Below are 15,360 nucleotides of genomic sequence, written 5' to 3' on the forward strand. Positions count from 1 at the left end.
GGGCAAGACCTGGGTTCATTTTCCAGTACCCGCACGGTGACTCATAATCACTTGTAACTCTAGTTCCAGGGGATTTGACATTGTCTTTTGGCTTCCTTGGGCGCCAAGCACACAATATGACTAGGGCCCAGTGAGAGGGGTAAGTGGTAGGTGGAGGAATCAAGATAATTGTTTACATGTTCTACACTGTCAAAGAATAAGTACATGTTGTAAACTCATATATAAGAAATTAGTGAGTTTTATTTGTTTGTTTGCTTGTTTGTTTGGTTTGATTTTTCTGAGACATGTTTCTTTCTGTATCCCTGGCTGTCCTGGAACTCTCTTAGTGAACCAGGCTGGTCTCAAACTCAGAGATCCACCTGCCTCTGCCTCCCAAGTGCTGGGATTAACGGTGTGCACCACCCCTGCTGAGCTGTAAGACTATGTGTCTTAGTTAGGGTTTTACTGCTGTGAACAGACACTGACCAAGGTAATTCTTGTTTTTTTTTTTCTTTTTTTCGGAGCTGGGGACCTAACACAGGGCCTTGCGCTTGCTAGGCAAGTGCTCTACCACTGAGCTAAATCCCCAACCCCGACCAAGGTAATTCTTTGGTTCTTTTTTTTTTTTTCGGAGCTGGGGATCGAACCCAGGGCCTTGTGCTTCCTAGGTAAGCGCTCTACCACTGAGCTAAATCCCCAGCCCTGACCAAGGTAATTCTTATAAGGACAACATTTAATTAGGACTGGCTTACAGGTTCAGAGGTTCAGCCTATTATCATCAAGGTGGGAACATGGCAGCATCCAGGCTGGCATGGTGCAGGAGGAGCTGGGAGTTCTACATCTTCATCTGAAGGCTGCTAGTTGAAGACGCTTTCCAGGCAGCTAGGATGAGGGTCTTAAAGCCTACACCCACAGTGACTCACCTACTCCAACAAGGTCACACCTACTCCAACAGAGCCACACCTTCTAAGAGTGCCACTCCCTGGGCTGAGCATATACGAACCATAACACTACATTCCAAGTGTTTGTTTTTCCCAGTCAGGGTTGGGGTGGGGACTGGGAAGATGTATCAGAATTAAGAGCTCTTCGCTCTTGCAGAGGACCTAGGTTCAGGTCTTAGTATCCACAAGCCAACTCAAAACTCCAGTTCTCAGTGATCTAGCACCCTCTTCTGAGTTTTTTGGGTACATGAATGTGAGATAGATAGATAGATAGATAGATAGATAGATAGATAGATAGATCAGTCTCACAACATTTAATTGGGGCTGGCTTACAGGCGTGTGTGTGTTGTGTGTGTGTGTGTGTGTGTATGTATGTGTTTATATGTGTTGTATATGTATATGTATATATGCAAGTAAAGTAAAATGCTCAAACACATAAAGTAAACCTTTTAAAAGTTTTCAAGTGAGCTAAAATATTGGTTGCTTATTAAAACGCAGACTCCAGAAATGAGTGTTTATAACCAATGGTTTGTTCCTTTGTGTGAACTAGCTAGGCAGATCCTTGCTTTAAATTACTGGGTAACCCACAGCAGTGAAGACTTTACTCGGGACCACTGTGGTATAGGCAAGCGGGAGTCTAGAACCAAGGAGCGGACGGAGGACTGGTGGTTGGAAAATCTCTGAGATCCCGGAGAGGAACCTGGCTGAACCAACCTGACAAGATTCGTGCTGAATACAAGCTAGAGTGACGGCCTTATCTGGTAGAGAGGCAGATGAAATCAAGGATTAGGCCTTTGGCTGCCCAGAAAAGGTCACTCACAAACTGCCTAGGCGACGAGCATGCAAGCAATGAGCATACTCCTCTCTGTGGGTCCCGGCCTTCTGGCCAGCACAGGTGCAGACAGACAGAAGCCTGAAGGGAAGAGCAGGGAGGTTGCTCCTGTCAATCACATTTGAGAATCTGGTCCCAAGGCTGGGGGCGTGGCTCAGTGGGTGGAGAGCTTGCTTAGCAAGCACAAAACACTGGGTTTGTTCCTCAGTCTGGCATAAACCAGGCAGAGTGGCGTGTTCCAATAATCCCAGCACTTGAGGTGGCAGCATGGGGGTCAGGAGTTTAAAAGCCATTCTTTGAAATGGCTACATATGACTTTCAAGGCCAGCCTGGGCTACATGGCCAAAGGGAGGAAGAGGAGGAGGAGGAAGTAGAGGAGAAAAAGGAAGAAAAGGAGGAGGAAGGGGAGGAAGAAGAGAAGAAAGGGAGGAAGAGGAGGAGAAGGAGGACGACAATCTGGTCCCAGATCTGAGGGTAGGAGAAGAGGTCTTTGCCACAGAAACCAGGGCTGGGTCCCGATTCTACATGCCCCGCTATTTTGACCTTTACATGCATGACAAGCCCAACATCATGCATGTGGGAGGGGCAGGATATCAGGTATATATCCGCCTGAGAGGCCGTGGCAGGTGGGTAGAGGATAGAAGAAGACAACAGCTCTCTGTGACCCAAGACAGAAACGGCTTTCACTTAAGATAACACAACAGATCCATCCCTGCCCTCCCCAGATCCATCCCTGCCCTCCCCAGACTGAATCTCTGTTTATTGAGCAGAATTGCTAGCACTCACTCAGGTGAGCTCCTGCTCCAGCAGCTTTGAGCATAAGAAGGCCTCCCCCTCCCCCATGGCATCCCAGCCTCGGCAAAGCACTCCTCGTGGAGTCGATCTTCACAGAACACGAGTTATATACATCAAAATGGCAAAGGGAACATTTGAAAACAATTTTGTATTCCAAGCTCAGTTTGATCCCCAGTGGCAAATTACAACCATCTCCTCACCACTCCGAAGCCTGGCTTCATTTCCAGTGATGCTCCCCCTTCCCTCCACCCCCAACTCCCTCCGAGTTAGCAGGCGCCTGCTTATTTGCACAGCAGACGCATTTCTTAGTGTTCTACTTTGCATCTACTGTAGCAGAATGGGCAATTTAGAGAGAAATGAAACAGAATTGCGTGCAGCCTATTAGGAGTGAGAACCTCCAGGCACCTGGGGAGGAAGGGCAAAAGCAGCCAGGCAGGCTCAGGGCCACAGAAGGTTCCCCAAGACCCCAGTGTGCTGGCCAGCTGAAGCCTGAAATTCCACCCTTCCGGTTTTTCTAGCTATTAAATTGCAAATCACCCAAGGGGAAATAAATGAGGGTCTCTGGCCTGTGGTAAGTAACAGATTTTGATGGTCAGAAAAGGTTAGAAGGAAGAGTGGCGTAGGAAAGCAAGCGGGGGCAGCTGGCTTCTAGTGTGTACTCTTCACTTCCTGTCCAAATGTCAGAATCTTCACAGACACCTTGTAAAGAGGAGTCCTTGATTGTCCTCATGACGGAGGTGATGACAGCGGCAGCATCTTTCCCTGCTCCCAGCGGTCACAGGAGTCAGGTTGAAATCTACAAGCCTCAGTTCTCCACTTCCCACCATGATGCACCCTCCCCCACACTGCTAAGCAGGACACTGTTGAGAGGTACAACTGGCATCCCTTTCCCTGGGGTACAGGATACTCCTGCCCTACCCTGAGCCTCAGTTTCTTCAAGTGTCATGAAGGACAGAATTATGTCTCCCCTCAAATTTATACAGTGAAATACTACCACCCCAACACACTGTATTTGAAGTTGGCCTCGAACTCCCCATGTACCTAAGGATGACCTGGGACTTCGGATCCTTCTGCCCCCACTTCCTACGTACTGAAATTACAGGAGTGTACTACTATTCTCTGATGGAGATCAACCCTAGGGCTTCACACTTTCTAGGCACGGGTTCTTGCTGAGCTACACCCCCAGCCCTGGCAACACGGTCTCCCCATGAGGATAACACTTAAAATTAAGCCATTAGAGTGGGCTGTTATCCAATATGGCTGGTAACTCTCAGAAGAAGAAGAAGCCTAGATTGACGGAGTTCCCACATGTGGACCCCAATGGCTACAAGAGGGAGGCCCCAGAGGGACAGCCTGCCTTCATCTTGATCTTGGTCTTGTGGTACTCAGAGCTGAGAAGAAATAGACAGTGGGATTTAGTTCTCGGGGTTTCCTCCATGGTTTGTCAGCTCATTCTCTAACCTGCTCTTTGTCAGATCACTCAAGGGCGTCACTGCACTTGGGTGGCTTGTATCAGAGTCCGCAATTATTTATGTATTATTATCTGGGACACGTTTATGAGCCCAGGCTTAACTTGAGCTCATTACATAGTTGATACTGGTCCTTAACTCCTGACTCTAGAGGCTTCTGCCTCTAGAGAACTGGAATTACAAGGCTGCCCCAGTAGGCCTGGAGAAGAGGCTGATGGCTAACAAGCTTTCTGGCAGATGCTGATGCCTCTGTCCTTGCAACCCAGCTGCTACCTCTGTGCCCAGAGTCTGGTTTATCTCAGAAGAGAATGTTGCCTTTAAGGAAGAGCGACAAGATGAGAGATGCTGAAAAGCAGGTGGTGTGGCCTGGTTAGAGGAAGTTGATCGGTGAAGGTATGCTATGGGAACTCTACCTTGTCTTGATCCCTTCCGGTGTCCTTTTTCTCTGCTTCCTGGCTGCTGTGCTGTTAGCTGCTGTACCACAATCCTTCCTTCTTTTAAACTGTTCACATCAGGTGCAGTGAAGACTACCTAAGCTTAGCCTCAGTGGTGCATACTTTTAGTCCCAGCACTTGGGAGCAGAGGCAACTGGACCTCTGAGTTTGAGGCCAGCCTGGTTTACAGAGCTAGTTCCAAAATACCAGGGCTACACAGAGAAAGCCTGTCTCAAGACAAAACAAACAAACAAGACTGTTACCTAACACAAACACACAGGGACGTGAAAGGCCAGCATAGGGAAAAGACAGAGACCAGGAGGATGTCTAGGGAGAGGTTTGCAGGTGGAAAGAAGGTCAGAGTGATGCAAGGTTGCTGGATTTCAAGATGGAGAGAGTGGGTCAGGAGCCAAGGAGTGGGAAGAACAAGTAGGAGGTTTTCTCCCCACGTCATCTTTAACTGGGATTCTGGCCCATCAACCCATGCCACACGTTTAGTGCATAGGGCTAGAAGATAATAATTACTGATATGTTACCATTCGTTTTGTTTCTTCAGTGCTAGGTATGGAAACTGGGGTCTTCTGTGTGTGAATCTAGACCCCTGGGCCTCTTTTACTTAAGCCACCAAATTTGTAAGAACTGGTTAAGGAAGGAGAAGGACACCAATAAAGGCCAGAATTTGACAAAAATCCCAAGCCAGACAGGGTGCACATGTTTTGAGTTGCTTGCTGGAGTTGTTAGCTTTTTTTCTTCCAGATTTATTTTTATTTCATGTGTGGATGTTTTGCTTGCATGTAATGTCATGTGTACACAGTGCCTGTGGAGGCCAGAAGAGGGCCTCAGACCCCTTGGAACTGTGTTACAGACAGCTGCAAGATAGCATGGACTGGGAATCAAACCTGGGTCCTCTGCAAGAGTATCCAGTGTGTGCATACACACTAAGCCATATCTCCAGCCCCTGAAAGCTTTTGTTGCTGTTGTTGAAACAGTTCAGAAGTGTGTAGCTTATTCTCTAAATGATTCCAGGATGAGATAACTTCCTGAAACATGTAGCCAATTAGACCTTAAACTGTGTTCATTTCACCCAATAAGAAGCTAAGAAAAGAGAACATGTGGATTTCATTTAGATAAGATACACAATGATTAGAAAGAATCAATGAAACAAGAGATCTCCAATTTGGTCTGTGGTAGGAAATTATATTAATTATGAGTTTGAGTTCTCTACTGATATTTGTTATAGGCTATTGTTAGCCAAAGCTTTTAAAAATGTATCTACATGTATCTATGATTGGCTACACAGCAAGAACCTACCTTACACAGCAAGAACCTATCTCAACTCCCTTTCCAAATTAGGTTGAACTATTTCACTTTATAAAGAATTTTTAAAATAGACATTTTTGGCTAAGGGTGTAGCTCAGTTGGTAGACTGCAATAAAGAGAGTTACTGGAAACCAAGGAAGATTAAAGAAAAACTCAGCTGGGTATAAAAATAATCTCAGCTGGGTGTGGCAATTCACACCTTTAATCCCAGCACTGAGAAGGAAGAGGCAGATAGATCTCTGAGTTTGAGGCTAGTTTGGTCTACATAGTGATTTCCTGGACAGCTGGAGCGATGAGGAAGAGATGATCCTGTCTCAAAACAAACAACAAAACCTCCCAAGAATTCAGAATTCAGAGCCTTCTGATAGTCTGTATATGGGTTTTTGGTCAAAATCTACACTGTCTCTGAGAACCAAGATGTCTCAAAAAGGAAAAGCTCCAGGCTTGGCAGTTCCCAGGGGTGAGCACAAAGCCTTCCTCAGGGACATCCGCCTTAGCTCAAGTATGCACACTCAGAAACAGAACATCTTAAGGGAGGGACAGCAGGAAGAATAGGGTCAGAAATGGAGTCACAAGGGTTGTAGAGATGGCTCAGTGGTTAAGAGCACTTGTTCTTCCAGCTGACGCAGATTCAGTTCCCAACTGGTGACTCACAACCTAGTTCTAGGAGGCTTGATGCCCTCTGCTGGTCTCTGTGGGCACTGCTTAGAGCTAAACACCCATATCTCCCAATAAAAAAATGCAAAATCTCAAAAAAGTATATTTTTAAGAGGGCAGGGCGGAATGGAGTCACAGTTAGGTGTGGTGGTGCTTGATCGCAATCCCAGCACTTAGGAGGCGGGAGGAGGATCACTGCAAGTCTAAGTTTGAGGCTAATCTGGTTTAAGAAGAAAGTTCTTGGCAAGATACATTTGCACAAGTGTTCAAAGTGGCTGTCTTCCGGTGGGAGAAGTCAGGCATGGTAAAAATAGTGAGCAGTCACCAACTCCCTGTGTGTTTCCTATGTCTTAGACTTGTTTGGAGTCCGGTCAGAATCAGGTGACTATTAACAGGATGCTCTTTTTAAGCCAGGACAGTTCAAAGCAGTGTATTGCCTTGAAATTGCAGTGGACTTTTATTCACATTTTAAAAGTCTGTTTATTTACTCTCTGTGTGTCTGTGTGTCTGTGTGTGTGTGTGTCTGTGTGTGTGAGTCTGTGTGTCTGTGTGTGTGAGTCTGTGTGTGATTGTGTGTGTCTGTGTGTGAGTGTGTGTGTCTGTGTGTGAGTGTGTGTATATCTGTGTCTGTGTGTCTGTGTGTGTGTCTGAGTGTGTGTGTGTGTGTGTGTGTGTGTGTGTGTGTGTGTGTGTGCTGTGTGTGTGTGTGTGTGTAGTGGTCAGAGGACAACTAGCAGGAGCTGGTGTTTGCCTTCTACCATTTGAGTCCTGGGGACTGAGCTTGGGTTGTCAAGTGATATTTCCACAGGACAGAACTCAGCCAGCTCCAGTCTTTTGGGAAATTGTTTTGGGACAAAGGGCACAATCTTGCCTTCATGATGGTCCCTTCTCGGGGTCAACCCATCCCCATCCACCAAGAATTCAAGGTCCTGGCCTATCTTTTTACATTCAGGACAGTTTTGGAAGGCGGGGTTCACAGCGAGGCCACAGCAAGGCCCACAGCACAGCCCTTGTATGATGAGCATGTGATGCCTCTGTGCGGTGGGAAGAGCCTTTGATGATGTGCCCCCCCCCCCCCGACACATCCTGCCACGGCTCCTCCCACATCCTGCCACGGCTCCTCCCACATCCTGCCACGGCTCCTCCCACATCGTGCCATCCTTACTTTTCACAGTGCTGTTCCTGAGAATGATCCCCAGTTAACGCATGCCGTTTTCTTTCTTTCGGAGCTGGGGACCGAACCCAGGGCCTTGCGGTTGCTAGGCAAGCGCTCTACTACTGAGCTAAATCCCCAACCCCACGCATGCCGTTTTCTAACTCAGAGTTTGTTTCTGGGAAATCCAACTGAAGATGCTGTCCTTTCTCTTCCCCTCTGTGGTGACCCCGGAGGCCACCTGTTCCAGATGGTGCAGCTAGGAGTGTCTGCTGTCTAACTTGAAGTGAAAGCAGTCTTTGACACTTTGAGTCACTGAGGTATCTGGGTTAACTTGTTTGAGACAGGGTGTGTCACATAGCCCAGTCTGACCTCAAATTCACTCTGTAGCCAAAGACGATCATGGACTTCTGATCCTCCTGCTTCTAGTTCATGAGTGCTGAGATTACCGGCATGCAGTAACTGGGACTTGAACCTGGGACTTTTATTCTAGATAAATACTCTTATCAATTGAGCTACATTCCCAGCCAATCCTGAGTAACTTTAAACGTCTGCTTGGCTACTCTCTTGTGCCTTGTACAGTTAGCTGTTCATAGTAAAACAGTTGGAGTGAGCTAGGTGGTGGCGGCGGCACATGCCTCAAATCCTAACACCCCAGAGGCAGGCAAATTTCCGGGAGTTCAAAGCCAGTCTGGTCTACAAAGCAAGTTCCAGGATAGCCAGTGAAACCCTGTCTCAAAAACAAAACAAAGTGAAAACAGTCGAAGTGACCTCTGAGCTAGTAGCTGCAGAACATGTCTAGAAGCAGAAGAGTGAAAAGAAAGTAAGAATGTGACCCTTCGCCCCAAATGACTGAACTGGAAGGCAGAGGGGACAGACACATTCACACAGGACAGCTGAAGCAAACACAAATCCCTCTGTAGCACCCCACTAGACTCATGAGCAGAACAGAGTAGGGGAAAGATACGAGTCACCAAGCTAACGCTCCAACTCCAAGCTGTTTACACAAGGCACAGTTTACACACGACAGGAAGGGTTGACAGGCGAAGGAAGAGAAGACTCAAATGGTAACAAACTCGGCGGGCCTGGATTGCATCACCAGGTGGGACCCTAGACACAGGGTACTGTGGCGACACAGGCAGCTTTTCCTCACCAGGAAGTGGCTCAAAACTAGCTTCTCCACGAGGCAGTTAACATTTATTACACGTATTTGTTTTGTGTGTGTGTGTGTTTGCACGCGTAAGTGTGGACATGTGTGTGGAAGCCAGAGAATCATCTCCAGTGTGGTTCTTTCTCAGGTGCCATCCATCTTGACTTTTGAGAGTCTCTCATTGACCCGGGTGGGGCTTGCAGGCAAGGTTAGGGTGACTGGCTAGTGATCCCCTCGGATCCATTCCTGTCTCTCCCGAGTGCTGGGTTTACAAGCACTCACCAGCTTCTTATTTGGGTTCTGAGATTTGAACTCAGGTCCTCAGGCTTTTACAGCAAACACCTGAGCACCAGTTATTCCCCCAGCCCCTGAAACTCATCTTAATAGTCTCTTTCCTGACCCTTTCCTCCCCTGTGACAGAAGTGACGAATCTTTCCTCTGAGCTGCTTTACAAAGTATTTGTGCATGTTCGAGATTCCTGTGAACTTCAGAGGAACCTAGTAAGGACAGAAATGCCCACGTCCTCTCTGATTCCTGTAGAGAAACACCTTGCACACAGGAAGAAGTCAATAAAAAGGTCATGAGTGAATAAATCCAAGACTCACACTATGTTCCCAGTAGTCACACCCACTGATGTGTGGGCAGAGTGGAGAGTGGACAGTCCTGTGAGACCAGAGGCAGGGCCCTGCTCAAAGGCCTATGCATGGTGACTTTCTTTAGAACTTTCTGCGTTCCTCATCTTGCCCCACAACAGCTCTGTACTGCCCAGGATTCTGCCCAGCACCATCTCCCTGGCATCACCTAGCTGGAGAGCTTCAGATCAGAGCCTGGCAGGTCTCTACTCAGTCTCCCATTGGTGATACTGAGCTTGGTGAGGGACCTTAAGACATCACTGTGTGACAATCAGCTGAGCAGAAGGGACTCTCGTCTTTACAGAAAAAAATCAAACCAGCACAAAACAGCATGGAGTCTCAGTCCTGTAGGAAGGAAAGCAGGCCTAGAGACAAGGGCACCGTCTTGCATTTGCTCTACAAGGCAAGATAGAAGTACACCAGTTTGGCACCGCATACAACCAAAAGGTTGGGCTTATAGAAGCAGGGTGTCTGTGAGTGCTGTGTGTGTCAGGATGGCTCCATGGAAAGGAGACAGGAGCCACTAAGCCCTTCTCCATTGCCTAACCCTAGGTCTGGCCTGGCCCTCCTGCAAGAGTGATGGTTAGAGCTGGGAATGGTGGTGTAGCCTGTAATTCCTACATGTGGGAGGCTGAGGCAGGAGGACTGTGCGTTTGAGGCTAGATTGTCTCACATAGAGGCGTAGGGGGTAAGGGGAAGAGAGAACACGTGTGCAGAGCCTGCTAAGGTGACTGCTCTCTGGCCTACTCTGGAGCACCACAGAGGCCCCAGCCAGCCTTTCCCCACCCTGCAGCTGTTACCACTCCCCCCCCCCCCCCCCCCCCCCGCTAGCCCAACTCTCTGCTCTCTAATGGCTTTGTTTCCTGATGCAGCATGATGTTGCACTGAAGGGCTACACTTTGCCAGCCTGGTGCATGGGTGGGGCAAGCGGTGCTGGGTCCTGCAGGAGGTTCAGAAGGGCACCTTGGAGAGAAGAGGCCTGTGAAAGCCTGAAGTCCCACATTGCAGGGACATATCGACTGCAGACCCGGAAGTCGGCCGGAAGGAAAACACTCACCTGTGGCACCTGGTCTATGCGGAACAGCCTGGGGAGCTTCAGGCTCAGCATCTCGACACCAGGCTGGGGAGGGCAGTCGAGGTCACTTCGGCCTTGCAGCAGGGCCCACTCAGGCTTCTGACATACCAGGGATATCAAGGTAGCCTCCCTGAAAGAGGACAAACAAGAAGAAATCGGGTTAGACTCCACCTAACTTCAACTGGAGACGGTTCTGGTGGTTCAACTGTTGGACATTTTCAGAATGATAGCAAGAATAAACAAAGATTCCCGAGATCCCCATGGGGAATGTAGCTCAGTTAGTAGAGTGCTTGTCTGACATGTGAGGCCTTGGATTCAGTCCATAGCACTGCATCAGACAGGCATGCTGGCACATGCCATTAATCCTGAGGTAGAGGCAAGAGTTCAAGGTCATCCTTAACTCCTGGCCATCCTGGGCTACTTGAGCCCCTGTCTTTTTTTATGGAGCGGAGGGAGGGATTTTGAGACAAGATTTCTATGTAATATCCCTGGTTGTCCTGGAACCAGCTTTTTTTTTTTAACCCTATATATATATACTGTTGCTGTCTTCAGACACATGGGAAGAGGGCATCGGATCTCATTACAGATGGTTGTGAGCCACCATGTGGTTGCTGGGATTTGAACTCAGGACCTCTGGTAGAGCAGTCAGTGCTCTTAACCTCTGAGCCATCTCTCCAGCTCTGGAGTTGGCTTTTGTAAACTAGACTGGCCTTGAACTCACAGAGATCTGCCTGCCTCTGCCTCTCCCTCCTGAGTGCTGTGATCCAAGGGGTGTGCAAAGATTTCTTAAAAAGCAGTGATTCAGACTATTTCATCCCTCACTCCAAGAGTGCCAGCTGGCAAACAAATAGATCCTCTCGTGACTGATTACTAAGACATGAAGTTTCTGGCCTTCAAAACCTGTATGCTAGAATTTAATCCCCAGCATGGTTTGAAGTAAGGCCTTCGGAAGGTAATGAGGTCAAGAGGGCCCCACTCTTATGAATGGGATTGGTACCCTTTCCATAAAAGAGGCCTGAAGGAGCTTTCTTGACCCTGGGCGGGGTGGGATGGGGGTGGGGAGGAGAAGGAGCCATCTGTGGATAGTCTCGGCACGCACTGCTTAGTCTCTAGAACTGGAAGCAATACATTTTCACTGTTTATAAACTACCTGATCTAAGGTATTTATTATAGCAGAACGAACGGAGACTGCAATAGAAAACGGAAGGGCTGTGAAGGACCGGAGGACACCTACTCCCCTCTGAGGGACGAGCTGTAAATGACTTTCCCCAGAGTTGCTGAACTAGCAAGAGCTGAGGTGGAACATTCTACTGGTCTGAGGGAGGCAGAGACTCTCAGACCTGTGCCACCCTAGGAGACATAAGTAGACAATACGGGGTGGGGGGTGGGGGATGAAAAGTTTCAGTGACTAAGTTTGCCTCCAAGTTCCATTCCCAGGACCCTAATGGGAGGAAAAGAGAAGAAGAAGAAGAAAAGAAGAAGAAGAAGAAGAAGAAGAAGAAGAAGAAGAAGAAGAAGAAGAAGAAGAAGAAGGAGGAGGAGGAGGAGGAGGAGGAGGAGGAGGAGGAGGAGGAGGAGGAGGAGAAGAAGAAGAAGAAGAAGAAGAAGAAGAAGAAGAAGAAGAAGAGAGAGAGAGAGAGAGAGAGAGAGAGAGAGAGAGAGAGAGAGAGAAAGGTTGTCCTCTGTCCCTAGTCTTCTGCTGCGGTGTCTGTGCACTTACACATACGCTTGCACAAGCACACACACACACACACACACACACACACACACACACACACGATAAATAAGCTAAACACATTTTAATAAAAAACTGAAAGGGGGCAAGGAACTATGCTCTAGTTCGAGGAAGGATTGGCTCTTCCAGGGAGCTGACCACACAGCTCTGTCACCCAAAAACCAGGCCAGCAAAGAGCAAGGAGCTTCTTGGAGGCAGAGCAACTTGGAGTAAACAGTGAATTTGATCAAACACAGGTTTAAGACTGTTCAGCAACTGTGAGCAATGTGAACTACAGACAGCTAAAGCTCTCAGACAGCCCGAGACACAGACACATGCAAAGCTAGGGCCTGGGCACAGCGTGGGCCTTCTCTCCACAGTCACCCCTGGACCTGAGCTGCCTCAGATCCTTCCTTATGTCCCCAGCAACAGAGGGAGGCCTCCCTGCCTCTGAGGGCCTGAGGACCTTTCCAAACCTCCCTGAATCACCAGTCACGTTCCTCCTGAGACCTCTGTGGCTGACTGGACACACACACACACACACACACACACACACACACACACACACACACACACACGAAAGGAGGGCAATTAGATATGTGACAACCTCTGACCTCCACATACACACACATATAAGAAAATTGGCTATAACCAAAGGGAATACATCCTAGCACAAAGCACCAAGACGGAATTTCTCCTGAGCACTGGGAGATGATGGACATGATGTGTGTGGTCTAGATGGCAAGTATGAGCCACTCCTGCCAACTCAGCAAGCTGAAGCCAAATCCTAGATAAGACAGAACTTGACCGACCTGTTTCAAAAGTGCTAGGCTTCTGCCGTTATATTCTTACAGCATCCAAGGTAATGAAGCCTCTCCTAAGACAAGGTTGTTAGCCCACATCTAAATTGTCCGTCTTTATGTTTGTCAACAATTGCAAAAGACCAGTGGCTGATGTCAGAAAGTCGCAGCACACAGCCGATCTTCAGCTTTTCAGACATCACTGAGCCTGAAATGAACTCCCTGATCCTTTTAACTCTACCTGCTGGGAAACAGGCTCTTCATTTCACAGACCCTAGAAAAACCAGACTGCAATTTTCAGGATCACCAACATTGCAGCTTGGGTTGCTGTGTCAAGAGACAAGCTTGCTCAAGGGCTTCTGTTCAACTTTTAATTCTGTTGCTGTGATACAAACACTCTGGTAGGAAGGCAACTTAGGGGCAAAGGGATTATTTTAGCTAAAATTCCCAGGCTATAGCCCATCACTGCAAGGAAGACAGTGGCAGGAGTTTGAGAGAGCTGGTCACATTGTATCCACTGTCAACAACAGAGAAATGAATGCATGCTCGATTGATTGGGTTTGTTATAAGACCCCATAGTGGCCTTACCTCAGGAGTGCCACCCACAGATTGACAAAGTGACCGCTGCAATAGCATGAGAGTATACGGTTTTTAATCCACGTATGTGGGGTTGCTCATCCACGCAGGGAGAGGCAACCCTGAACCCAAAAAGCACACAACTTTTATTCCTTACAGAGGGCAGACTTCAGCAACAGGGTTAGCTGGCCTATTCTATTGGTGGTGCGCAGGACAAAGGATCTGGTCAGGTACTGACTGGCCTGCTCAAGGGGCTGTTCTTGGCTCAGTTGGTCACTTTCCTCATCCAGTCCTACACCTGGCCTTGGAGAATCCTTGGGAAAGGGCTAAATTGGCACATCCCTTAGAAGGGGGTGGGGGAGGAACTGGGTGGTCAGGCAGGGTCAGGATGACATCTTGTGGTCATTCTTGGAATCTACCTCAGGGAGGGGTAGGAGGAACAGTTGTTTTTGTTTCTGCTAGTTTCCATTAAGCCTGGTCACTCTGATCACCAAGACCTTGCTCCTGTATTCCCAGGACTTCATTCTTACAGCTTTGTTTCCTGCATCTGTGAAACTTACTTCTTCAGGTTCAGCTCACTCTCTTCACTCTTAGGCAGTTCAGGAACGCCTGCCTAGGGAATGGTGTCACCCACGGTGGCTTGATTTTCCTGCATCAATTAATTTAAGATAATTTTACACAAACGTGCTCGAAGGCCAACCCAATGTAAACAATCCCTCATTAGGGCTCTCAAGGTTGTGTCAAGTTGACAATTAAAGTTAACCATCATAATTTCTAAGATAAAATCCAAACACATCAGAAAGACAACAGCTTATTAGTGTTTCATTTAAAACTTCATCTTGCTGGAGTTTTCGTGGTTTTTTTTTTTCTTTTTTTCTTTTTTTTTCGGAGCTGGGGACCGAACCCAGGGCCTTGCGCTTGCTAGGCAAGCGCTCTACCACTGAGCTAAATCCCCAACCCCTGTTTTCGTGGTTTTACAACAGAAGAGCTGGACATGTTTCTCAGTTGGTAGAGTGCTTTGCTTAGCACGCACAAAGCTCTGGGCTTGATCCTGAGCACGGCATAAAACATGTCTACTACTTAGTACACACTTGTAACCCCAGCACTCAGGAGGCAGAGTCAGAAAGATAAATTCAAGATCATGCTTGGCTACACAGAGTTTCAGGACAGCCTGGGATGTGAGAGACTATCTCAAAAAAGTAAGTGGGCGTTGTAATATATCCACAGGACTTGTGGAGTTGTTCTAAAAATATTTGTTGAAAAAAAATTCATGAGAATAAAATCATAACCAGGAGGCTTCACGTTAGGACTCAAATTCAAGGGCATCCAAAACTTAAGAAGTAAAACTGAACTTGGGGACTTCATTCACCTCATGACAGATGTTCCTCTCTTGCAGGTCCCAACCCTAGAAGACAAACTTCAGCTGGAATATCCAATACCTGAAAGGCTGTAGCTGAAGACTTTATACTCGACTATGCTGGCTAGGTTTAGGCCAACTTGACAGAAGCTAGGGTTATTTTGGAAGACAGCAACTAAATTGAGAAAAATGCCCCCACCAGACTGGCCTGCAGGCAAACCTGTGGTCCATTCTTTTCCTAACTGACGGTTAGAAGGGCCCAGCTCACTGTGGGAAGTGTCATCCTGGGAGCTATAAGAAAACAGGCTGAGCAAACCACGGAGAACAACTCAGTAGGCAGCGCCTTTCCGTGGCCTCTGCATCAGCTCCTGCCTCCAGGTTCCTGCCCTGTGTGAATCCTGTCCTGACAGACTTGGATGAGGGACTTTGAGTTGTAAAATGAAATTAATCTTTTCCTCCCCGAATGCTTTTGGTCA

General features: G+C 47.8%; 1 protein-coding gene across 7 annotated transcripts in view; it reads right to left on the minus strand.

Annotated features, from left to right (window-relative positions):
* Positions 1–15,360, minus strand: part of Paqr5 (progestin and adipoQ receptor family member 5) — an 80,339-nt gene that overhangs the window by 23,746 nt on the left and 41,233 nt on the right. For 5 of the 7 annotated variants that reach the window (NM_001433773.1, NM_001014092.2, XM_087562072.1 and 2 more), the window contains 1 exon segment: positions 10,420–10,567. In NM_001433773.1, the coding sequence (NP_001420702.1) occupies positions 10,420–10,470 (51 nt within the window). In that variant the 5' untranslated portion in view covers positions 10,471–10,567. 7 annotated transcript variants of the gene reach the window in all.

Source organism: Rattus norvegicus, chromosome 8, assembly GCF_021556685.1.
Source record: "Rattus norvegicus strain SHRSP/BbbUtx chromosome 8, alternate assembly SHRSP_T2T, whole genome shotgun sequence".
NCBI lineage: Eukaryota > Metazoa > Chordata > Mammalia > Rodentia > Muridae > Rattus > Rattus norvegicus.